The sequence below is a fragment of the Danio rerio genome, chromosome 18, assembly GCF_049306965.1.
Source record: "Danio rerio strain Tuebingen ecotype United States chromosome 18, GRCz12tu, whole genome shotgun sequence".
Lineage (NCBI taxonomy): Eukaryota > Metazoa > Chordata > Actinopteri > Cypriniformes > Danionidae > Danio > Danio rerio.
Window position 1 is genome coordinate 39,504,625 of NC_133193.1, and position 26,939 is coordinate 39,531,563.

The following is a 26,939-nucleotide window of genomic DNA, read 5'->3' on the forward strand; positions in this document are numbered from 1 at the left end:
CGAGTCTGCAGCCAGACCCCTCTCATGTATTTACTTACATTCACTAAGTATGAATAATTTTGTTAAGCATTTATTAATTGTTGTGCTTCTTAACATTAGTTAATCAATGAGTTAACATTATCTGACTTAACGTTAACAACGATTAATAAATACTATGATAAATGTATTACTAATTGTTTGTTCGTATATTTTTATACCTAGTGTAAAATAGTTGTGAATAATGATAATTAATTTATAAATAATGAATGGAAATTGGGATTTAAGTGCTAGAGAAAATATTAATATTTATATTGGAAGGTTTAAATGTATATCAAGAGAGGATAAACTTCTCCTGGGTAAAGCAGGGGGTAAGACACCAGTTTGGCAGCACAGTCTGAAAAGGTAGCGCAGAATGTAAAACAGCCTGCTGCACACTGGGCACGTCATTTGACACACTTCCTTGTTTTGAATAACTTGCAGTCATGTTGACACCGGTGTTTTCCTCGCTGGTTTTGAGCGCATTTGCCACTGTTTTATCGGCAGGTAAGTGGTAACCTTTAGAAATACTGTATAGCTAAGTAATTGCTAATAAGTTGGTTTAGCTGTTTTATACGGTTTTTGACATGAACGTCTTATCAGTTAGAACGAGTGATTCGTGAGAAAGCATATGATGCACCAGTGATTTGAGTCCAATCCTTTAACCTTTATAGTATTTAGGTATGCTACAAATAAAAGTGACAGATTTTACACGTTTTAGCAAAATCGTATATTATGCGGTTACATAGGACTTATTTATTTATCATGTCTCGTGCAGACCACGTGATAACGTTTAGCGTTGTGACATAAAACCCTCAGTGTGTTTAGTTGTGTTTGCTGTTAATTCGGAATAGGCTCAAAATATAGTATATTCAGTAGAATTAAATTACATTGAGAACAACTAAACTAAAAAACAGCATTCATTCCTTAATGAAAAGTAAGCAAGCTTGCTTACTTTTCATTAAGGCATGAATGCTGTTTTTTAGTTTAGTTGTTTTAACAGTTTGCTGCCTTGCTTTTTGAAAGGCTGCTGTTTGTGTAACCACCGTTTTACCACAAATACCATGGTTGCCCCATGGTTAATATGGCAAAAGCAAAGTAAAAGGAATAGTTCTGGCAAATAAGAAAACTACCTTTCATGGTCTCTTTCTTCTGTTGAGCACAAAATAAGTTATTTTGAAGAATGCTGGGGGGCTGGATCTCAGATTCCATCTTGCCTGTTTCAAAATGTTTTGGTTTATGTAGAAGAAAGAAACTCAGATAAAGTTCTGACAGCCTGCAGTAGTGCTTGCATCTTTCTAACTTAGAAACTAAGAAACATTCTAGCTTTAAAATGAAAACCCATTTGTTTCTCATCACTGCAATACAGACTTTTCATATTTCAAAAATGATAAATCTTGAACTAATTCCCTTGTGTTAAAAGGGGAGGTGTTTAGATTCTCTTCTTATTATGGGAGTTACATGATTCTGCAAAAAGCCCCAGCCAAGTCAGTCGTGTGGGGATTTGGACAGACAGGAGCCAAGGTTGTGGTGTCCCTGTCTGGGTCACACCTTCTGGAACAAACATATATCGCTCCTGTTATCAATGGTAAGTACTGTATTACTTACACACATAAATGCATTCCACTAAAGTGAAAAGTCTGCTTTAAAGGAATGATAAAAAAACTGAATATACAGGATACATTTATCTTACAATCAGGGCTTGACATTAGACAAACGCCCCACAGGCTTATTAAAAATTATTTTTAAATGATGGTTTTCTTAAAAGCAGCATTCGACAATAGGGATGGGCCAATATTTGTGGAAATGAATCGAGAAGCAGCATGACTGACATAACTGCTCGGGCAAGCAAAAGAAAGTAGGTGAATGCCAAATGAGAGGATAATCACTTTGTATAAAAAATACATGCACACTCCCGTTTACTAGTGCAAAGCAATCGTGCCTTGAGGAAACGCAACTGGTGTGATTGGTTCTCTTTGAAATAGACTGGACAAAAAGCAACATTTGTGCATGCACTGTACTGCTGCTTTCAAGAGCTCAAGATAAAAAAAAAAAAAAAAAAAAATATATATATATATATATATATATATATATATATATATATATATATACATATATACATATATACATAGACACAAATATACACACACACACACATATATATACAGGGCTTTACATTAATACCCGCCAGTTTGTAGTCTCTCTCTGGAAAAATTTGCAAGACCAGGAGAAATTATAGTTGTAATTGTTTGACCTATATGCATAATGATCTAAAATATTTATAAAACGTCACATAAAGCATATTTTAATTATCTTTATGCTTTAACGTGGATTGTGCCCTAACACTATTAAGACCGAATTCAGTTACCTTGAAAATGCAAATTATGCAGGTAAGCAGATGAATCTAATATAAACTAATTGCCCATTAAGCTCTTTGCATTCTGTGTTCCTCTTCTTATTGTTCTTGTTTATTATTATTATTATTATTGTTGTTGTTGTTATTATATTGAATGATTCTATTACTATTGCTAAAAAACGGTCAAATCAAAGCAGTGGCACTTTTATTGCCTCCATGTTCAGACTGTATTTATTATATATAATTATTCCTGTGGGGATTTTAGTCTGCAATGATAGTTTTCCTCATTCGTTACTAGTAAATCAGTTTGGTAAATAGAGGAGATGGACTTAGAGGTATATTGTAGCCTGTGCGCAATACATTTTCATTCATGTCACAGAATTACTGCCATTGGGAGGGCACCTTTTTTGTAAACTGTCTCAGAGATGTGAGCTAACGAGAGTTTTTTGCAGTTTGATTTTTTGAGGAATTTAAGATTTTATGTCATTACAAGTATAAGGAAAGAATAATGAATATCTGGTTTAATAAATACTGAAGAATGAAAGTGCATTTGTCTTACAGGTATTTGGCGCACAACTCTCAAACCCATGGAGGCTGGTGGTCCCTACACACTGACTGCATATCATAGCACAACTAATAGCTCCATTGTACTTAAAGATGTGCTCTTTGGAGACATCTGGTTATGTAGTGGACAAAGTAACATGGCATTCACTGTTGGTCAGGCAAGTAAATTTCTTTTAACATCAAATGTGACAGTAGGCACATTTTCATTACCCTTGCGAATTGAAAATGCGAAGCAAAAATGTGACTAATGGAAATGTCCATTTTGCAAAAATGCCAATATATTGCACAACATCATCCACTATAACTTTCCAGGAAGAAACACATTAGTGGCTGCTCCAAAGTACAGGGAGTACTGCCTTGCCCTTAATGTTTGTTTGATGTCTGCTTTTATTAATGGTAATGGTAGTGTGTTGGCTGTGATATAACTAAACCTTTTGAATATATCTGTCTGCATGGTTTTTAGAATTAGATGTCACACAAGGACAAGTTTTGGTCACATAACACTCTGGTTAATATCACTTAATCAACATTTATCAACATTAATCAATATTACTCAACAATAATCAGTATTTTATCAACATTTAATATATACTAAAAAAGTTTTGCAGCAGTTTGTAATGGAAAAACACCTTGCCAAATGATGGAAATATACCTAGCTACATCTTTCTGGTGCGTATTAAAGGTCTCCTGATCTTCAATAGGTGATTAATGCAACAGAGGAACTAACAATGGCCTCTAAGTTCCCAGATGTGAGGATTTTCCAGGCTGCCTTGGAGCAAAGCAAAAAAGAACTAACTGATCTCGCAGGAGTGGAAGTTCCTTGGTCCAAACCAACACCAGGTATGGAATAAGGCCTTGAACTTTGTTCTTGTTTTTGTGTTAGCAGGCTTTATGCATAACATCTAATTTTTCTTGAAGTGAGATCAACAGCTGTTCTTGTTGTCTTTGTGTGTTCGAAATTCAAGGCTTGCTTGGTGGAAAGGATTTCAGCCATTTCTCTGCAGTTTGCTGGCTCTTTGGCCGCTACCTCTATGAGAAACGGAAGTATCCCATTGGCCTGGTACATTCCAGTTGGGGAGGAACACCTGTGGAGGCCTGGTCTTCCCCGAGGGCACTTCAGAAGTGTGGGTTGAAGAGCTCAGTTATCAGGTACAATACCAGAATACACTGTTTTACTATGTTATTAAGTGTTATACTGTTATATTTTGGGGCGAGTGGTGACGTCTTTAACCGTTAAAGACCGAAACAGCTGTCTGCTGCTAAAAATAAGTATTGTTTTTAAATGTTTTATAACTTTTGATCCGCTGATCCGATCCGTACAATTTAAAGATTGGCAGAGTCTCAGCTTTCCATCGCTGAACATTACAAAAACACGGACCTTCGGAGGCTCCGGAATCAGTGTGGTTATGTCATCACATTTTGACAATGCTGATTTGACAAAGGAACGCTCGTGGCTTGTGTCTCCGGACAAACCAGACATGATGCATTGATGCATTGTCCCCCCTCCATGCCCTGATTGGTTCAAACTCACTCTCTCTCAAGCATTAAGCATAGCTTTCGCTTTGTAGACCAGCAATCAGGTATTTGAACAACCCGTAATGAGAAATAGGCTGTACATTTACGCACAGCTAAATAATACGCAAAAAAAGTTTTGCATGAAATAATTCTCATACTAAGTACTTTTGCATGCACAGCAGCTCAAAAACATGACAAACAGTGAAGAAGGCTAAATTTAAGCTGTTAGTGACAATCTAATAGACATCTAAGAATAGGCCAAAACTAGACTATTCATCAAATAAACAGAAATTAATGACTACTTTTGGGCTATTCTTAGATGTCTTTTAGATTTTCACTGACAACCCAAATTTAGCCTTGTTTTAGCCAAGCTGTCTACGTTTAGATGTCTATTAGACGTCTATTATACACAACATTCTTTGTTGGGTGGTAACAATTTAGAAGGAATTTATTGCCCTAAGTAGCAATTCCAATTTCAACTGTTATCCAAATGTTATTATTGTTAAATAATTGATAATAATTGCTACAATAGTTAATTTTTTTGAGTCCTGTTCCTTTAAACATGGCCATGTGGATGCAGCATATTAAAGATTGGGATATGCTTATGGAAATTACATGCAGATGAGATTATGCATAGTAAATCTACACATTGTAACTCCACAAATGGGTCTTCACTAGGGGTGTAACGGATCACAGTATATATAACAACCCACAGTTTGGAACTAGAGCTGCGCGATTCTGGCTAAAATGAGAATCTCGATTTTTTTGCTTAAAATAAAGATCACGATTTTCTCACGATTCTGTTGATGTAAAATAAAGCTATGGTAAAAACAAACATATGGCACAATATCGATAATAATATTATAGCTCTACTGGTTTCTAGAAATAATTCTATTCTACTTATAACAATTCAGATGTTGAATTATTATGTTTGAGATTGCAGTCTGTCATTAACAACATTATTAGACAATTTTATTCACTGGTAAAATCAGATATTTGTCATTATCAGATTATATTCAACAATGTATAGGCTACAGTAGCTATACTGACACTGTAAACATTTATTTTCATGCATAACTCTGTTTGCTATGAATAAATACACATATCAAATGCTTGTTGTAATCATAACTGTAAAATGCGATATGATCATTTGAAGTGCACACTTTCGGTTTTATTTTTACTGCTAAGTGCTTGTTCATACTTCGAGTGTGGCTCCCAAACGATCACTCTGTGCCACAAACTAAATATTATTTACAACTGTACCTGTTACTCACAACATATGCAGGTTCTGTTCACTAAAGTAGACGCGCGCACGTATATCATTAAGTAGAGCGCGCGCGCCCTCTCTGTGATAACAGCTCACAGTCAGCAGCTCACGTCATTGTGATTTCCCGGCCGCGAAAACATCATTATATGAAGACAAAAATGACATTTTTAGGTGAATTATACCTTGTAAATACAGTATGTGACTCATTCAACATCATTTGGAGGTGTCCATGTCACTGAGCAACGTATGTGAAACAATGAAAGACTCTATTTGGAACGCATGTGACCCACAAATTAATAACTCTATTCAAACCTGTGCAACATAAATAATAAATGATTGTGATTTGTATGTTTATTAGTCCTTCGCAGTGCTGCATTAAACTCTACGTTTGATCGAGAGAGTTATTACACTTTTTCAGTTTGTTACAAAAATTTTAATAACATAAATGCTGGGAGAACAGTTTAGTTCTGATATAAACACTGATGTTTATGGTAAAAATTAAAATCACTATTTAATGGAACTTGACACTGATGAATGTTGTAGCAATTACATTGTGTAACCAATGGGTGGTGACACACAACCATCAAAATTATGTCACTGAATATGTTTTCCAAAATGATACACCTATAATGAAACATGATGTTTTATGTGTGAATTGTTGAATCATTAATCGAAAATAAATATCTGTTGTACAAGATGTTTCTATATTTCTATATTTAGCATTATCTGCAACAGTAGCAACAATAATTTTTCGTATTGAATATTTTCCTTTTTTCAGCTGGTTCTTTCTAGATTTTAATTTTGATTAAAATTACAGGCTCTAATTTCTGTTTGTTAAAACCAATGGTTTCTGAAGTAATATTTTAGTGTAAATGCAAAGCAAGTGACATTTGTTTCCTACAATTTTTGCTGATGCTTAAAATTGTCTGATCCGTGACTCAAAAATCATACTGTGATCTGAACCGTGATCTGTTACACCACTAGTTTTCGGGGAGGAGACAGAGAAATTTGGCAGGTATATTTGGTTCTGGCATATATATTGTCTGACACATAGATTTATAGATGGAAGGGTGTTTGGATGAGTGGGTGGGTTGGATGTTCTGCAGCAATCCTAAATGTGTTGATTCTAATGAATTAACAATGTCAGTCGACATACAGGGAGTGCAGAATTTAGGCAAATGAGTATTTTGACCACATCATCCTCTTTATGCATGTTGTCTTACTCCAAGCTGTATAGGCTTGAAAGCCTACTACCAAATAAGAATATTAGGTGATGTGCATCTCTGTAATGAGAAGGGGTGTGGTCTAATGACATTAACACCCTATATCAGGTGTGCATAATTATTAGGCAACTTTCTTTCCTTTGGCAAAATGGGTCAAAAGAGGGACTTGACAGGCTCAGAAAAGTAAAAAATAGTGAGATATCTTGCAGAGGGATGCAGTACTCTTAAAATTGCAAAGCTTCTGAATCGTGATCATCGAACAATCAAGCGTTTCATTCAAAATAGTCAACAGTGTTGCAAAAAGTGTGTGGAAAAACCAAGGTGCAAAATAACTGCCCATGAACTGAGAAAAGTCAAGCGTGCAGCGGCCAGATGCCACTTGCCACCAATTTGGCCATATTTCAGAGCTGCAACATCACTGGAGTGCCCAAAAGCACAAGGTGTGCAATATTCCGAGACATGGCCAAGGTAAGAAAGGCTGAAAGACGACCACCACTGAACAAGACACACAAGTTGAAACGTCAAGACTGGGCTGAGAAATATCTCAAGACTGATTTTTCTAAGGTTTTATGGACAGATGATATGAGAGTGAGTCTTGATGGGCCAGATGGATGGGCCCGTGGCTGGATTGGTAAAGGGCAGAGAGCTCCAGTCCGACTCAGACGCCAGCAAGGTGGAGGTGGAGTACTGGTTTGGGCTGGTATCATCAAAGATGGGCTTGTGGGGCCTTTTCGGGTTGAGGATGGAGTCAAGCTCAACTCCCATCCTACTGCCAGTTTCTGGAAGAAACCTTCTTCAAGCAGTGGTACAGGAAGAAGTCTGCATCCTTCAAGAAAAACATGGTTTGTCATGCAGGACAATGCTCCATCACACGCGTCCAAGTACTCCACAGCGTGGCTGCCGAGAAAGGGTATAAAAGAAGAAACACTAATGACATGGCCTCCTTGTTCACCTGATCTGATCGCCATTGAGAACCTGTGGTCCATCATCAAATGTGAGATTTACAAAGAGGGAAAACAGTACACCTCTCTAAACAGTGTCTGGGAGGCTGTGGTTGCTGCTGCACGCAATGTTGATGGTGAACAGATCAGAACACTGACAGAATCCATGGATGGAAGGCTTTTGAGTGTCCTTGCAAAGAAAGGTGGCTATATTGGTCCCTGATTAGTTTTTGTTTTGTTTTTGAATGTCAGAAATGTATATTTGTGAATGTGGAGATGTTATATTGGTTTCACTGGTAAAAATAAATAATTGAAATGGGTATATTTTTGTTTTTTGTTAAGTTGCCTAATAATTATGCACAGTAATAGTCACCTGCAAACACAGATATCCCCCTAAAATAGCTAAAACTAAAAACAAACTAAAAACTACTTCCAAAAATATTCAGCTTTGATATTAATGAGTTTTTTGGGTTCATTGAGAACATGGTTGTTGTTCAATAATAAAACGATTCCTCAAAAATACAACTTGCCTAATAATTCTGCACTCCCTGTACATAATTTTATAAAAAATTGAAATGTGCACATGCATGTTTTAAACACTACATGATGTTACATTTAAATATTTTTTCAAACTATGATTTAAACCAGGGGTTCCAAAACTTTTCAGTCTGCGACCCCCAAAATGACAATGCCAGTGACTCTCGACCCCCAATATCCTTTGAGGTGGTTATAAATACAGAAACCTTGCATGCAATGACACACACACTCCAATAGACCCAAGTCTATTCTTCGTTTCTTTGTTTTTTTTATGTATGTCAGTGCTGTAAATGGGCCAGAAAGTCTAACCTGGTATTATAAAATTAATCTGCTGCATCTGACGCTATTGCTATGTCTTTAATATAATGTAATTACCCCAGGGGTCGCAAACTAATAGAACTAGTAATTATAAGCTACTATAGTAACTATAAACAACTATTTTTTTCTCCTCAGTAGGTTATATATAAAAATATGGTGATTCGGGGGCTCCCGACTCCTATATTTAAGAACCACTGATTGAAACTATGGACACAGAAGTAAATGTGGTTGAATGAATGGTTTTAGTATAGTGCATTACAGTACAGTACAGTACAGTGAATTCGCTCTCATTTAACATTCTCAACTTCTATATCTGAATTGACTGCAGTGAGCAAAATACCTGGAGCAGTTCAGTGCTGTGGAATGCCATGATCCATCCATTACTCAACATGACGATAACCGGAGCCATATGGTACCAAGGTAGTACATTTCGAATGTTTCCCTATAGCAGTTATACAATGTGCAAACACTTGCTGTTTTATTTATTGTTTCTAATTCTCAGGTGAGGCTAATGCAAACTACAACAGGGATAAATACAACTGCACTTTCCCTGGCATGATTGATGACTGGAGAATGGCTTTCCATGAAGGCTCTGAAGGCCAGACTGCACTAGACTTCCCATTTGGATTTGTTCAGGTGCTTTTAAATAGTCAGAACTGGATAAATTGTGTCTTTATATTTTGGATAGGACCTATGTGTTATTATTTCTAATTAGGCACAGGCCGATATAAGATTCTGACGGTATGATAACCTTGGATAAAAAAATTACTGTTTCACGGTATTGTGATTACTATTCTAAAATAGATTCTTTTTAACTGTCTGGGTAAAAAAAAGCATAACTTTTTACACTTTTGAAAACAATATATTTTAGTTTAAGAAACCTTTAAAATATTTTGGAGCAGTAGAAATGTCAGAAATAATAATTCAAATGAATTATTGACTTCTGCTGTCCTCATGTCAAAAACACAAAATTCAAAATGGCATCTTTGGATATCTTTTCTGCTAGAGATACTTTTTTTCCAAAAAAAAACTTAAATAAAAGTGTTACACATAACTTAGGAATAGTATAGCAGAAAATAAAAATTTTGGCAAATTTTGGTTTTAAAACCTTGACATTTCCAAATCGCTGTATGCCTTAAAACAGTTATCTTCCCATGCATATTTCTAATACTGATGGCCAATAATTTGTAATCTTTTTTTAACGTTTACTATCTTAGAGCTTCATTTATTTGTTCAGAATTGCAGTAAAACCGTAATATTGTTTAATTATTGGGACGGCAAAGTAAACTTTTTGCCAGTAATAATTTAGACTTATCCCAATCCTTCATAGTTCGTTCTAATCTGCTGATTTTGTGCTTGGAAACATCTTATAGTATATTCCTCTTAATACATTTTATGAAAAATGTTATTCACTACATTCTACATTCCAAGTGTTATTTATATAAAATTAGAGTAAACTATAGTATAATCTAAATATATAGAAAATAAATGCTATTGTTTTGATCTATTCTTGAAAAAATCCTGAAACAAAACCCTACAAAGATATCAAACTATATACAGCTAAAGTCTGAATTATTAGCCCCCCTTTGAATTTTTTTTAATATTTCCCAAATTATGTTTAACAAGGAAATTTTCACAGTATGTCTGATAATATTTTTTCTTCTGGAGAAAGTCTTATTTGTTTTATTTCGACTAGAATAAAAGCAGTTTTTAATATTTTAAAAAACAATATTTTAAAATAAACAAAATTATTAGCCCCTTTAAGCTATATTTTTTTCTTGATTAACCTAGTTAAACCTTTAAATGTCACTTTAAGCTGTATAGAAGTGTCTTAAAAAATATCTTGTAAAATATTATGTGCTGTCATCATGGCAAAGGTAAAATAAATCAGTTATAAGAAATGAGTTATTAAAACTATTATGTTTAGAAATGTGTTGAAAGAACTCTTCTCTCCGTTAAACAGAAATTGGGGAAAAAATAAACAGTAGGCAAATAATTCTGACTTCAACTGTACCAACATTGATAATAAGAAACACCCAATTAACACCAAATAATTTACAATAATTAATGGTTACACTTTATTTTATGTCATTTTTAGTGTAATTGTACTTTTATTAGTATTAATTAACAACCCTTATTCACTGTACTTACAGTATGAATAATTAAAAGTTACTATGGTACATAAATTAATGTAACAGGGACACTGGTAATATTATTTTGATTAAGCTTCATTACTTAGCAAATTGAGAACCAAATCAACAGGTGTCTGAATGATCTGACACTAATGTGTTTTATACTTTATTTTTTTGTCAGATAAATGCAGCCTTAAGATATTTCATTATAATTTAATAATAATAAGAGTGTATAACACAACATTGCACTTCCATGTAATTTCAAGCTATGCACATATAAGACAAAAGATCCAACGGATGGCTTTAGAGAGATACGCTGGCATCAGACAGCAGACTATGGCTTTGTCCCTAATAAGCGGATGAAGAACACCTTTATGGCTGTTGCTGTTGATGTACCTGATGAAAAGTCCCCATGGGGCAGGTGAGGAGGAGCAGAGACTTTATTCCAATTGTTTAATAGAAGTGGAGTCTAATATGCTGAATTTGGCTGGGTGTTTCAATAGTATTCATCCAGAGGATAAACAGGATGTGGCCTTCAGACTTGTGCTTGGAGCAAGAGCTGTCGCCTATGGGGAGAAGAATGTGACTTTCCAAGGACCTTTCCCTACTCAAGCCGTGCTCGGCAACAGTTACATAACCATTGTGTTTAATCAGGATATCAAGGCCAGTCATGAAGATGGTTACTTTGAGGTAAGATATTGTTCATATACTAGCTAACGTTGGTTTAAAGCAGGGGTGCACAAACTTTTCCTCATGAAGGGCCAAAAACCAAACTTAATTGAGGGTGTTGGAGCGAAGGTAAATATATCAACCTGTATTACGTTAAAGCTGTCATGGGTAATTTTGTAATTTATTTATTTGATATTAAATAAAAACTACAATATTTTGTCTCATATTAACTAATTCAGTGTAAATTTTTATATTTTATAATTCATTCATTTATTTTCTTTACGGCTTAGTCCCTTTATTAATCTGGGGTCGCCACAGCGGAATGAACCGCCAACTTATCCAGCATATGTTTTACGCAGCGGATGCCCTTCCAGCTGCAACCCATCTCTGGGAAACATCCCTACATACTTATACACTATGGACAATTTAGCCTACCTAATTTACATGTACCGCATGTCTTTGGACTGTGGGGGAATCCGGAGCACCCGGAGGAAACCCTTGTGAACACGGGGAGAACATGCAAACTCTACACAGAAACACCAACTGATCCAGCCGAGGCTCAAACCAGCGACCTTCTTGCTGTGAGGCGACAGCACTACCTACTCCGCCACCACGTCACCATATTTTATAATAAGCTTATTATATTAAAAACACTCCCATTAAGAACAGAATGGAGTTCAGTGCAACACCTGTTTTTGACTTGATATGCTCCCTGATGTTTTCTGCATTGTCTTTTGTCCGTCCGTCTGTCAGTATTTACATTTTATGAAAACTGATTCATTTACAAATATGTTTAATCAAAACAAAACAATCAAACAAAAACAAGGTTATGTTAAATTAGAATTGACAATCTCTTCTCTGGTGGGAAGGTAGGCCAAATCAATGTATACCATCAACCATCTTCGGCCCAAGTTTGCCTAGTTTGTGCATCTCTAGTTTAAAATAATAAATTAGAAATACTCAAATTTCTATAAATGAGTAGTTTTTCTCAGAAATTGTACTTTACTAAGTAGTTTTAAAATGTCTACTTTTACTTCAGTACATTTTTAGTGTAATATCGGTACTTTTACTGTGCTATTTTCTTTTAAATTGCATTGACTATATTATGTGTTTATTTTTTCTTGTCTATGGTGATTGGCTAAAAAAAAGGAATCTTTTCTATGATTCTTCTCCAATCAAATTATGCACAGAATCTCATGTGGGATTAAATGCATTACAGAATGTTACGTTTTCAAAAACATGCACAAATGGCATGTAATCTATCAGTGCTTAGTTTGCTCACCAACTGCTAGAATTAACTTACAATTAACCTAGTTAAGCCTTTAAATGTCACTTTAAGATGTATAGAAGTGTCTTGAAAAATATCTAGTAAAATATTATTTACTGTCATCATGGCAAAGATAAAATAAATCAGTTATTAGAAATGAGTTATTAAAACTATTATGCTTAGAAATTTGTTGAAAAAAATCTCTCTGTTAAACAAATTGGGGGGAAAAAATAAACAGGGGGCTAATAATTCTGACTTCAACTGTATATATTCTGTATATATTCTGTCGGTTTATTATAGGTGTATATATTAATGTAATGTTTTAGCACATTTAATTAAACTCACGTTTTAACTTGTATAGACCATAAATGCCAAATAATTTAACTTACATTTAGAAGCATGCCTAAAATAAAACGGCACTGATGTAAGCATCACAATGTGGTCACCTACTGTAGGTTTGGTCAGAAACCATACTCGAGTCGGAACTAAATTGGCTGAAAGTGCTCAGGGAAAATATCCTCCGCACTATCACACCACCAACAACAACCTGAACTGTTGATTGATGCACTGCTGAATTCATGCTTTCATGTTATTAACTCTACTATTTTTACCCTGCAATTACAATAGTGCAGCAGAAATCTAGACTCATCAGACCAGATAACCTTTTTTATGTTAGCCAATCAGAAGTTTCTGACATATTTAGACCCCGCCACATTCAAAATCATACAAATCCCTGTTTATTCCCCATAATGATGCTTCAGAAGATCATCTTGACTATGTCTGGTGAAAAGCCTTGGAGTAACAATTGATGACCAACTAAACTTCTCTGACCACATTTCTAGAACTGGTCCGACCCTACCTATCTGAACATGCAGCTCAACTCATTGTTCAAGCTCTTGCTCTCTCCAGACTGGATTACTGCAACTCTCTACTAGCAGGGCTTCCAGCTAACTCTATCAAACCTCTTCAGCTGCTTCAGAACGCAGCAGCAAGAGTGGTCTTTAATGAACCTAAAAGAGCACATGTCACTCCGCTACTCATCCGTTTGCTCTGGCTGCCAGTTGCTGCTCGCATCAAATTCAAAGCTCTGATGTTTTCTTACAAAGCGACTTCTGGCTTTGCTCCTTCTTATCTGCTCTCACTTCTAAAGATTTATGTGCCCTCCTGAAACTTGCGTTCTGTGAATCAACGTCGCCTCGTGGTTCCATCCCAAAGAGGGAATAATCACTTTTCCGTACTCTCGCATTCAATCTGCCCTGTTGATGGAATGAACTCCCTAACTGCATCAGAACGGCAGAGTCACTCGCTGTTTTCAAGAAACGACTAAAAACTCAACTATTTAGTCTCCACTTTCCTTCCTAATCTGCAATTGCCTCTCTGGCTCCACCGCTAACTGTACACACACACACAAAAAAACTTACATTACTAATGCTTTGCTTCCTACACTTTACACACCTGAAACTTGCCTACAGCACTTATTTATTGTTGCTCTTATAGTTGTGTAAAGTGCTTCCTTGTCCTTATTTGTAAGTCGCTTTGGATAAAAGCGTCTGCTAAATGTAAATGTCTATGAGCAAATCAGGATTATTCCATGGAAACAGGCGGCTCTTAAATCAATCGGACAACAATACTTTGGAAATGAGGGGTCACAAATATAAACAAATAAATAAACCTTAATTCCCAAATCATTCAAACAAATGAAAAAAATACCTGCATCATATTCATGTATATTTACATCCTGAAAAATTTCATTCATTTATTTTCTTGTTAGCTTAGTCCCTTTATTAATACGGGGTTGCCAGAGCGGCATAAACCGCCAACTTATAAAGCACGTTTTTACTTAGCGGATGCCCTTCCAGCCACAACCCATCTCTAGGAAACATCCACACACACTCATACACTACGGACAATTTGGCCTACCCAGTTCACCTGTACCGCATGTCTTTGGACTGTGGAGGAAACCCAACCACCCGGAGGAAACCCATGCAAACGCAGGGAAAACATGCAAACTCCACACAGAAACGTCAACTGACCCAGCCGAGGCTTGAACCGGCAATCTTCTTGCTGCAAGGCGACAGCACTACCATACTGCGCCACTGCGTCGCCCCTTTTACTCATTGTTACATGGCATTCACTTGCATAGACTCAAGTTAATAGATAATTATGAGCTACCTGTCCTTTCATTTGTCTACGGAGACAACATAAACTACTTTACTTAAAGCATATTTAAACAAATACAAACACACATTAAACAATAACTAAGTTTAATTAGGTTAATTAATTATGTTTGTGTGTGAACTCTGTTCTCACAGAGCCTTATTATATTGAGTTGCTGCCATGTGATTGGCTAAATAAATATTTGCATATTAGAGGTGTGCCTAATAAAGTCTAATTTCAAGTTCAAATCTAATTTGAATATTGTGAATTTTATAAAACATAAGTTGATCAAAGATTCAGTCAAAGGTTGGGTTTGCTTGATGTAAGAATACTACTGTTAAATTAACCACGGGTTACCCATTGTGTTTATGTCTACTGTAGATCTGCTGCTCTGAGGATAGGAAATGTGAAACAGACGACAAATGGACACCTGTTGCCATTTCAAGCAGTGGATTGAATTACATCTTTTTGGAAATACCACCATGTCCTGCTTCTATTACTGCTGTCCGCTATCTCTGGACAGACTGGCCCTGTAAATTTAAAGCTTGCCCCATCTACAGCTATGATGGACTCTTGCCTGCACCACCATTCATCCTGGGCGTAACAAACCAGAGACCAACAACAGTATTCTAATCTAGTTTATGAAACCTAAATCTGCACATTTTGTTTCTGTTCTGTATGATGACCTGGTGATCTGAATCTAAATGATAAATAAGTGAGACGTACTAACTGAGCAGTTCTTAAGTGAGCATTGTCCCTGTGACTATATTTAAAGCTACCATCATATAGGTTTTGCTAATTGTGCATATTTACAAAGAGCTTTTGAATGAATGCATTTCTGCACAACTTTTTGAGGGACATAACCTGAAAATATGAAATGAATGTAACTTAAAGGGATAGTTCTCTCAAATTGAAAATATTTTCACTATTTACTCATTCTCAAATGGTTATAAACCTTTATGAGTTTCTTCTATTGGATACTAAAGCAGACATTTTGAAGAAAGCTGAAAACCTGTAATCATTGAAATACATAGCAGGAAAACAAATATGGAAGTCTGTGGTTATGTTTTCAACAATTCTTAAGATATCTTCCTTCGTGTTTAAAAGAAAGAAACTCAGACAAGTTTGGAACAAGTGAACGCTGAATAAATGATGGCAGAATTTTCATGTTTGGGTGAACTAGTCCTTTAGCTGAAGTCTACCGCAGTATTTCTACTGAGTTCAGTAGTTTGCACTTTATGATTATGATTTAGGTACCACACATTGGTATAAAAACAATCTGTGTAAAAAATCAGTATTCATTTTATGTGAAATAATATTAAACATTTTGTGTTGAAAACATTTCAGAATTTGTTTGATTTTAGTTTGAAGTTGGGTATTTTAAGTGTCTTTATTTTTTAAATTCAAATAATATCCTGCAAAATTAGACTGATTATTTTTTTCAAGTTTTTATGAGTAAGAAAACCGTTAAACGTTAAAGTGTAATAGAGGTTTTCAGTCCTGGTCTTAGAGACTCAAAACACTGCACATTTGTAGCTTTTATCTGTCATACATTTACTGTAGCTCATGGAGCTTTATAAGGATTGAAAAGCACTCATAGTTAAACACTTGTACCCACTGACACGTGAATTCGGACAAAAATAATGTTTAGTAATGATTGAAGGACACTTTTTTTCTGCAACACATCACGTTTTAGAGGATCTGATAAATAGACTATGAACGTGCAGTTTGGTTATTAAATACATTGAACATAATGTTGAAATGAGCAATAGAATGTGTTTAGATGGATTGCTGAACTGCAAAATCCCGGTGTGTGTATTTACGGTCAATCGTTGGCGGCAAGGTGCTCGGCCCCACCTTGTGGCTGTTTTGTCATATTGCAAACATTTATTAAATTGTCAGTTTTAATCCAGCATGTACACTTATGTTTTCCATAATCCGTATACAAACTACTGAAAAATGTATAAAAAAACAGATAAAATATTATCTAATCCCTGAAGAGTTTTGAAATGGATAGCTATAACAAAATTAAAGTTTTCAGATGAAGATGATTTATTGTTGCTGCCATATAATGTACCAATTAATAATAATAATTACAATTATGAACAATAAATTCAAAAATGTTTTATTTTTATTGATGTTTATAATGATTGAGTGATTTGTTTTTGTTTGTTGTTATTTTACATATATCACAGGTAAATTATTTTGAAATGTTTGATATGTTTTAAATAAAGTACTGTTATTTATTTGGTAATGAAATGTTACTCAAATAAAAGCACTTTCATGTCCATATTATAACATTTAGCTTTTTAGATTTTGCCTTGTATATCTACATTAACTTTAAGTGTCTAGATGTTTAGAAGAAACACAAAATTTCTTTATAAATAATACAGTGAGCATAACTTTAAGATGTTTGCTTTTGAAAGTGTCTATGTCATTTTGAAATAATTTGTTTTCTTAAGTCTGACCTTAAAATCCTAAACTACATCTAAAGTGGTGCAGACTTAACCTAAACTTACTTATTACAGTTTTTTTTTAATTAAAAAGTACAAAACAAAATGCATTTTATATTTTTTCTATCTAATAGAAATTAAATTTTAAATAAACAATGAAGTTGTTTTCATGCCGCATTGAAGCTTATAACTTTCCATTATAAAAAAGCAGCTTTCAAAAGTTTGACTTGTCATCTTCTTCCCAAAAGCCTAATAAATTTTGTCTGGCTTAGTCGAAGTCAGACTTATTAGCCTGCCTGAATTATTAGCCCGCCTGAATTCTTCGCCGCTCGTTAATTTTTTTCCTCAATTTCTGTTTAAGAGAGAGGAGATTTTTTTTCAACACACTTCTAAACACAATAGTTTTAATAACTCATTTCTAATAGCTGATTTATTTTATCTTTGTCATGATGACAGTAAATAATATTTGACTAGATATTTTTAAAGACACTTCTATACAGCTTAAAGTGACATTTTAAGGCTTAACTAAATTAGGATAATTAGCCAAGTTATTGTATAATGATGGTTTGTTCTGTAGATTATCAGAAAAAAAATTGCTTAAAGGGCTAATAATTTTGTCCCTAAAATGTTTTTTAAAAATTGTAAAACTGCTTTTATTCTTGGCAATATAAAATAAAAAGGCTTTCTCCAGAAGAAAAAATATTATCAGACATACTGTGAAAATTTCCTTGCTCTGTTAAACATTATTTGGGAAGTATTTAAAAAAGAAAAAAAATTCAAAGTGTGGCTAATAATTCTTAATTAAACAGTATATATATATATATAAATATATATATATATATATATATATATATATATATAAATAAATGTGTGTGTGTGTGTGTGTGTGTGTGTGTGTGTGTGTGTGTGTGTGTGTGTGTGTGTGTGTGTGTGTGTGTGTGTGTGTACCAGTCTGTTTGATGTATTGGAAGAATGCAAATATATATAAATGCTACAATCAAAGTTTAATTAAGTGATTTGATAATTCTGATAGTGCCATGACAATACAAGTTTGAAAGTGACAAACAATCAAGTAATTTCATATCAAACTTTGCTAAGAAAAAAAAAACCTTAAATATGTTTTTGTCTGTTTAATGCATGTATCAAACACTTCAAAACATGTATACATCTGAGAGATGTTTTTTCCTTTTTTATAAAATCACTTCAAATTGATGAAACAAGAATTGCCTCTCTTGTTTTTCCCCCTTTCACTTTTTTTAACTACTTATAGGAATAGTTCACTCAAAAATATATTTATTTGAGATGTTTTGAATGTTATAAAAAGTAACAATTAACTCTCAGTTTAGGGGAAAAACACTATGGAAGATTACCAGATTTCAGCATTTCTCAAAATAACTTCCCTTATGTTCAGCAGAACAAAGAAACTCAAACAGGCTTGAGACAGGTTATGGGTCAGGTTATTTGTAACGATACAAATGTGTATCGTTAATATTTTAGTTTAAATCCAGGTTACCTGTGGCATACCATTTACACTCTGACTGTTTCTGAGTACGTTTCACACCCCCAATCCACCTCTGATTACACAACTAAACCACATAAATGATTTGGAGCCATAGCGCCTCCTGCAGGACAGTGAGGTTTCTCCAGTTTCTTTAGCACAACGTGATGTGATCTGCGCGTGCGCGTGGAGGCGTGTGTTCGTGCATGTAAACTAGCGGCCTTTTCACTCTGGGTGACCGACGCGTGTGTTTTTCCATTAAGAAACCCCGACTTCCTAAAGTGTAAACATAAACAGGTAATTGTTATACATCTATATCGCTAACGTTTTTTTGGTGGTGATCCCACCGCTTTATCGACAGCTGTTAACATCAGTTGTAGAATATACCCTAGCATGCTAGCGTTAGCATCAGTAATTTTTTATTAAATTAAATTTAATGTTATTTGCACCTGAGCTATATGTTTTAACACTGTACTAGAGCTGCATGACTCGAATGATCAACAGTCTTTGATGCGTGATTATAAACGCACTATTAATATTTAACGGAATTAACGGTTATGGAAAGTTAGCATGCCCTGCTTTAGCTAATTGGCTATTAACATTATTTTATTTTGTAACCGATTAGTTTAAAATGTAAAAGACCCAATGTTTCAATGATCATTGCATAATTTGCGCTGTTTAGGTAATGTTAACAAACGCAACCCTATTTTTGCATAAGGTAGCCGTGTCAAACTTGAGGTTAAACTGAGCTATACATAACCATTCCCATCAAGTGCTAATAAACACTGACATTGAGTATTGAGACTGTCTCTAAAGCTGCATATATATATATATATATATACAAGAATGATTGATATTTATTAAAATAAACTGTCAAATCGTATGTATTGTCACAAAAGAATGAGTTCATATGGAAAATATTGTATGATTTAGTTTAGTAACAAAGCGAATCAAACAAAATGAAGTTTAAATCACACTTTTTTAATGCACACTTTTATTTATTGATACAAAGTTGGTTAACTACAGGGGTTGGACAATAAAACGGAAGTGCTTGATTTTAGACCACACTAATTCATTAGTATGGTGTAATAGGACCTCATTTTGCTGCCAATACAACATAAGTTAATCTTGGGGATGACAGATACAAGTCCTGCACAGTGGCCAGAGGGATTTTGAGCTATTCTTGCAGGATAGTGGTCAGGTCACTACATGGAGCCAGTGGAGGAAAACGTTTTCTGACCCGCTCCTCCAAAACACCCCAAAGTGGCTCAATAGCATTTAGTTCTGTTGACTGTGCAGGCCATGGGAGATGTTCAACTTCACTTTCATGTTCATCAAACAACTCTGTCACCAATTTTGCTGTGTTTATTTGGTACATTATTATTCTGATACACAACATTGCCTTCAGTGTACCATTGGGTGCACGTGGTCCTCCAGAATGTTTTAGTAACGACGTGCCTATCTAGCACAAGTTTAAAACCTAAGGAAATCCAAGATATTGCAGCCAAGACCACTGATCCACCCCCATGCTTCACTCTGGTCATGCTGCAATGTGGTTGGTGCGCTTCTTTGGGCTTCTCCACGCCATAACTCTCTCAAATGTTGCAAAGACAGTAAAGGTGGACTCAGAGTACAATACATGTTTCATGTTGTCTGCAGCCTAAGATTTTTGTTGAAGGCACTATTCAAACTGAAGTTTGGCTATTGACCTTATTCTAATATGTGGAAGTGTGCTTGTTTTTGCAATTGTTTTAGAACTTCAGATTCAGTTGGCTATGGGGGAAATGACTAGGAATAATAAATGACAGAAAATGATCAAACTGCTTGCTCTGCAAACAGACGAAGCTGAATAATATAAGAAAATATCAGTTTGCAACACCAAGCTGCTTACACAATCTGATTTAAACGTCTAAAAATGAATAAAAGTGAATGAGACAGGAAGTCTCGAGCCAAAGAGATTTAAATGGCAGCCCGGCCATGTATATTAACCCTGTGGAGCTCCCTACGAATAGTTTTGTTGAAAACAGTAGAGTTAAGGTGCACATTTAATTCTGCAGTTGGACAGCTGGGGCTTCCTTTTGCATAGTTCGTTACTCCTATTGGATGTGGTTTGTCCTTTTTCATGGTATGCTGCCATTATCCTGGTTAAAGTGGCTCTTAATACATCACAAAGACTTGGTGTCAGGGAAACGTGCAACAAACAATTTTGAACTCTTGATATGTCACCCATAATGTTGTGTGCATTGCAATATTTTATGCTAAATCAAACCTTCACACTCTTCTCTTAAGCCGCAGTCACACTGTACTTTTCACCACGTAGACTTTCATTCATATGCCTGCGAATGCGACAGGCTGGAAACGGAAGCTTGTGTGACAGGTTTCGCGGTTCGCTGCTTTGCAAAGTTTAAGCTTGGTGAACTCTAACCTGAGAAGTCACGTCACATGACTGCATTAGAAGATCGAAACATGATTTCTCTGGGCTGAAATGAAAAATATGAACCATTCGCTAGCTTTTAAAAGTCTTATCTTGTTTATTCCTCTCCCTTTTTGCAGAACTGTATTAGGGCTTCTTGATTATGGTAAAAATCATAATCACGATTATTTTGGTCATAATTATTTACCCTCCTGTGATATATATATATATATATATATATATATATATATATATATATATATATATATATATATATATTTATTTATTTATTTATTTATTTTTTCAAAATTATATTCCCAAACAAATTTAGGAATATTATTATTTAATATATTATTTCCTATAATATTTTTTTTCTTCTGGAAAAGGTGTTATTTGTTTTAATTTGGCTAGAATAAAAGCAGGTTTAAATATTTTTAAAACAAAATTATCAATAGAAATTATCAAAATTATCAAAAGAAATAATTCTCATACTAAGTACTTTTGCATGCACAGCAGCACAGAAACATGACAAAACAGTGACACAGCAAAGACGAACTGCTGCTTGTTTTCAAAAGACACAAATGAAGGTGCAGCTGTTTGTCTGCATTGCAGACAACCACATCCAAATCCATATCCACAGACAACCTTATCCATGCTGGCACATAAAACCTAAGGATGTTCCATATTGAATCTAGTTTCGTTATGTAACTATTTATAGTATAGTAAATATTTATATCTATTTTTTACTGAAGATTTGCACCATGTTTATTTGGACTTTGACACATTATTTATTATTTTTTTATTTGTTCATTGTACAAGTGGACACATTCTCTCACCTCAGCGGTCAAGATTAAGTCCTGAAAATCTCAACATGCTTACATTTCTTCATCACAACCTAGACTGAAAAAAACAACGCTTTAAATACATGTTTACAGCCATAAACTTGGTATTGCACTTTTGGTCTCCCATTTATCCTGCTTATAAGGAAGGACAGTTTAAGTTTATTTTTGTCTAATCTTAAAAGACCCTGCTTGTTTATTCCTTCTAATTTAATTTATTAAAAAGGGAGATTTTTCAGTTTATTTTTATAAAAGACTTCTATAGCTCTATTAAAATGGTTCTTTCAAAAGTTTGTTGAAATAAAACCTTTGTTCAGTCAAAACAATTCGAATATGAAAAAAATTCATACCGTTACAACCCTAATAGCCAATAGTAAAGAAATCACTTTACAAATGTTTTATTAAATCGATTATGTTTAGAAATGTGTAAAAAAAAATATTCTTCCGTTAAACAGAAATTGGGGGAAAAAATATAAAGGGCTGCTAATAATTCCGGAGGGCTAATTATTCTGATTTCAACGATATATATATATATATATATATATATATATATATATATATATATATATATACATGCATGCATACATGCATATATACAATCATTGTCCTCACTGTAAATAAGGTAAGGGAAATTAATACAATAGATTAAAAATATGAAACAAACTGAGCTTTAAGCATCTATACTGTAAGTAAAAAAACTTATAGGAAAAAATAACTTATACTTTGTTGTTTGACTAATGATAGAAACAGTCGGCAGCAGGAATATTGCGCGTCACTTTAAGAGCAGTGCGATTCTATGTTATGGTTTCACTTTCACATGTCTTTTGATTCTCAACTCGTTTGTTTATTACATAAATAAGGATTAATATGAATAATCACTAAACACTGCGTTTTGACAAATTTGCATGTATTTGACATACAAAGCGCTAGCATTAAGATTACTTTAGAAGTATGTGTGCTCTGCTCATCTCTGAGGCTGAGCGCGTGCACACCAATGACTGTAAAAAATATGGACGACGCGACAGCCCTTTTTCCCATTGAACGCCTTGAGGGCAAAACGCCTGCTTGACGGGCACAAACTGTCGCAAAAGACTGCTGAAATTGGAGCCAGACATGCGCAGAAGGATTGTCTGATGGAGCCAGAGGAGGAGCCGCGAAAATGAGCAGAGTCGAGCTTCCAATCAAACGCGTTATGTAAAATCAGCTACGCCCCCCGAACTTCTCAGCATGCGTTTGCTGTCATATCAACACAAATGGATGTAATAACGTTAACAAATATGAGGGTTTTATATATTCAATCGCGCCAGCTCCAGGCCGCAGCGCATAACTTACTCGCGGCGTCGCGGGCTGATTCCGGCTCGCATGCGGCAGCGCCTGCTCGCTCGGCCGCCGCATCTGGCTCGATTGACTCGGGCTGGAATTGGGTAGTGAGTCCAGGCATCCGGAGTAGGTCCAGCAGAGGTAACATTAGTCAGTCTGAGCTCTAAGAGATAAGTGTCTGGCAGGCGAGAATCTAGCCGGAACTGTGTTTTGCTATCTGGGTGGCTAGGCGTGTATCAGCAAACTAATAAAGCCCGAAAAAAGCCCTGAACTTAGCGAATAAACAGTGTTCCACTAGGATCATGTATGTCAGAAACTATAGTTTACTGCTGAACTCATTTTGTCATGGTAAAATAACACAGAAATCGAATAATAACATTTCAGTCTCCTGCCGAAGCTCAGACGCGCTGCTTTGAGAAACTGTCAATCACAGCTGTCAATCACGATGACACGCCCAGCATTAAATTACTGCTAAAAACAAACTGTTTACAAAAATGAAGATCTGCACCTATTTCAGCACAATAACCAGTGCCTTAATCCACCAGAACTATCTTTCGGGACATTTTATTGCAAGTGTAATATTTTTTTTTATTTGGGCTCAAGTCTCCTTCATTAACACGGAGGAGGCGGGCTTTATGACTTGTACTGCAGCCAGCCCCCAGGGGGCGATCTAACGGCCGAAACCTTCACTCAAACGTAGGCTTGCGGCACACTTGGTGCACACACAACAGCATGCCATCTTTTTTTGTGCTTTTAAAAGCATGAATGATTCGAATGTGCGTCAATGAATGATGCACATCCCATGCTGCAAAAGTGACATTACAGAACATGCTTTTAGTAATTTTCACGTGAAACTGAGCTTTGCAGAGCAACAAATGTATCCAACTGGAAAAGGGGACGGTATATGATGCATTAATCATTTATCTTGATTAATATTTTCTTCAAAAACGTTAGAAGCCAATATTGAAACTGAATGTCGATTAATTGTACAGCCCTACGCTGAATGACAGAATTTTGCAGGCTCAAATTGCAGTGTGATCACGGCATTACTGGTGGAATGGGCAATTAATGAAGATTGGTCACCAGGCTGTTCAAATTTAGCCATGAAACCTTCAACACTAAATTGGCCATAAAGTGTTTCGGTTTTATTGTCCAACCCCTGTATATTAACAGTGTAGTTTTGTAAACAATTGTAGTTTGCAGCTATTGTATTACTTGTGAGAAATGCATACAGGCATTGTATATTTGCATTCTATATAAAAAATATTATTTTCTCTGAGTGTAGCGATGATTTGACTTAGAGTAGCATTATATGTTCCGAGTAGTATGTTTGTTGTCAGTCTAATTAAGTCTATTGTTAGTAGTCAGCTAATCTGAACTCTCTGTGTCCCCTTGCAGCAGCCCTGCCCCGACGCGCCCCAACCCCAAGCGGAGCCGTCATGTGGCAGGAGGCCCGCAAACATGAACGCAAACTGCGAGGGATGATGGTGGACTACAAACGGCGTGGGGAAAGGCGAAGAGAGTACTATGAAAAAATTGTAAGTCATGCTTTGTTTACTGAAAACAGTCTAACCCTGGCCTGGCTGATGCTTATAAATGAAGAAACACACTTTCTTTTCTGTGTAGAAAAAGGATCCAGCCCAGTTCCTGCAAGTTCATGGCAGAGCCTACAAAATCCACCTGGATTCAGCTGTCGCCCTGGCAGCTGAGAGTCCCATAAACATGTAAATACCAGACGATATCTATTTATAAAGCACATTTAAAAACCAAAGTTGACCAAAGTGCTGTATAAAGGAGTACTGAAGGCAGAGAAGAAAGCAGAATATAAAAGAAACATTTAGGGAGGGAAAATAGATAGGTCTTTAACATGGACTTAAAGGGCCATGAAACCCCCTCGTTTCAGCAGGGTGTTTTCACACCTCTACTTTGGAAAAAGTCAGAAAAGTGGGCGTGTCCAGCTCTGTTTAGGGGGGAGTGTCGGAGGAACTAAAGTGGGATGGTGTGGGAGTGTCTATTTGGGCACGCGCGAGTTTCAGAGTCAAAATACACAGACAGGAGAAAGTGATGGTGTTTAACCTACATGGACATCTGTAGTCGAATTATTTGCCAAATTATTAAATGGTGGACGTTTAACTGCAGGTTGGCTCTTTCATTCAGAGAATTCATTCATGCCCCTCGCGACAAACGAGATATTTGATTTGAGGAACTGCTCTAAGCGTGTATTTTTCATGCAATGTTTGATACCGCACGGTGAATGAGAGAAAAAAAACCTCCGCATTTCCCGGAAACTTAGATGCACACGGCAGGTAGCGTCAGAAAGCCGCGTGTGTTATTCCGGTCACTAAATGCGGTAAAAACCCTACACGAGGTTAAAGTTTGGTTGTGACGCTAACGTGTTTACACTCGGTGACTCGGTGCAATAGTTAACTTAGTTCGATACGAGCAAACTGAATAAACAAAGAGTACTGGTCGCTCACTTACCAAATCTGTAGAGACAGGACAATCACCAGTAACTAGAGCCGCGTCTTTATGAAGAGAAGACTACAAGCGAATCCAGATCTCAGCGTTTGCAGATGAGAACAGCTCTCAGGTAAACAATAAACCTCCTTAGACGCGTAAGTTATTGTTGTCGAGCGTCGCGTACACTGTTAATCCACACGTGACGCCAGCTGCGCTCTCACAGAGAGAAAATGAAAACTTAACGGTAGCAAACTATAAAAGCAACACTTCACGCTTGTTTTGCCAATACAACGTGGCGTCTCTGTCGTGAAAACACTGTGACACTAATAAATATTAATGAAGTTGCACAATAGAGCACGCTGATTGGTTTGAACCAAGCCTTACTCATGCATTAATGCATCGCACTGTAAGACGTAATAAGACTCACTCTGGCACAGACGCCCAGTCTGCACGCTGGAATACAACGCTATTATGTCATGACCGTGACGCAGCTTCAAAAATTCGTTTCAAACCGGAAGAACGAATTTGCTTGAAATAACACAAAAACAACCAATTTACACTTTTTAGTGAACTATAGGTGTCCTAATAGTGTTTATAGCAGTGTGGGACACATATACGACTGTCAACAGCTCAAAAAATGTGTTTTGGTGTTTCGTGACCCTTTAAACACAGAAATGGAGAAAAGTCTAATGTGGATTGGTAGAGTGTTCCAGAGTTTAGGATCAGCAACAGCAAACGCTCGATTACCTCGTTTTTTAAGGCATGTTCTAGGCATGGTGAGTAAATTAAAATAAAAAGATCTCAATGAACAAGAGGGGGTTTTTGGACAGAGCAAGCCAGTAAGTTACTGAAGAGCAAGATTTTTGACGGCTTTGTAAACAAATAATACAATTTTAAAATCAATTCTGTATTTAATTGCACCAACTATCATACAGATGAGATTGCATAAATGCTTATTGTTCTTGCACAAGCACTTTTTAGAAAACTATCAACTT

At 35.7% G+C, this 26,939-nt stretch overlaps 2 protein-coding genes across 6 annotated transcripts in view; both read left to right on the top strand.

Annotated features, from left to right (window-relative positions):
- Window positions 1–424: 424 nt before the first annotated feature.
- siae (sialic acid acetylesterase) lies at window positions 425–16,302 on the top strand. Of its 2 annotated transcripts, none has more exons than NM_001044331.1 (10): window positions 425–522; window positions 1,439–1,603; window positions 2,933–3,093; window positions 3,637–3,775; window positions 3,901–4,084; window positions 9,065–9,156; window positions 9,239–9,372; window positions 11,135–11,289; window positions 11,372–11,558; window positions 15,343–16,302. In NM_001044331.1, exons 1-10 carry the CDS (start codon window positions 462–464, stop codon window positions 15,592–15,594), a joined length of 1,530 nt encoding a protein of 509 aa, NP_001037796.1. In that variant the 5' UTR covers window positions 425–461; the 3' UTR covers window positions 15,595–16,302. The 2 variants fall into 2 exon arrangements, with proteins under 2 accessions (NP_001037796.1, XP_073785225.1); XM_073929124.1 differs by having other exon boundaries at window positions 442–593; window positions 1,002–1,603.
- A 2,798-nt stretch (window positions 16,303–19,100) lies between these two features.
- clasrp (CLK4-associating serine/arginine rich protein) overlaps window positions 19,101–26,939 on the top strand; it is a 30,045-nt gene continuing 22,206 nt past the window's right edge. For 3 of the 4 annotated variants that reach the window (XR_012393691.1, XR_012393690.1, XR_225163.6), the window contains exons 1-3: window positions 19,101–19,209; window positions 24,883–25,022; window positions 25,111–25,208. Coding sequence is in view for 1 of the 4 variants with exons in the window: in NM_001044329.1 (NP_001037794.1) it covers window positions 24,924–25,022; window positions 25,111–25,208 (197 nt within the window). In the remaining 3 variants the exon portion in view is untranslated. The remainder of the gene's footprint in view (window positions 19,210–24,882; window positions 25,023–25,110; window positions 25,209–26,939) is intronic. The other variant, NM_001044329.1, reaches the window with a different exon arrangement.

Coding starts and splice junctions, on each gene's coding strand:
- siae (NM_001044331.1), top strand. CDS start 462: ATGTTGACACCGGTGTTTTCCTCGCTGGTTTTGAGCGCATTTGCCACT. Junction 523..1,438: donor TGCCACTGTTTTATCGGCAG/GTAAGTGGTAAC, acceptor TTGTGTTAAAAG/GGGAGGTGTTTAGATTCTCT. Junction 3,094..3,636: donor TGGCATTCACTGTTGGTCAG/GCAAGTAAATTT, acceptor GATCTTCAATAG/GTGATTAATGCAACAGAGGA.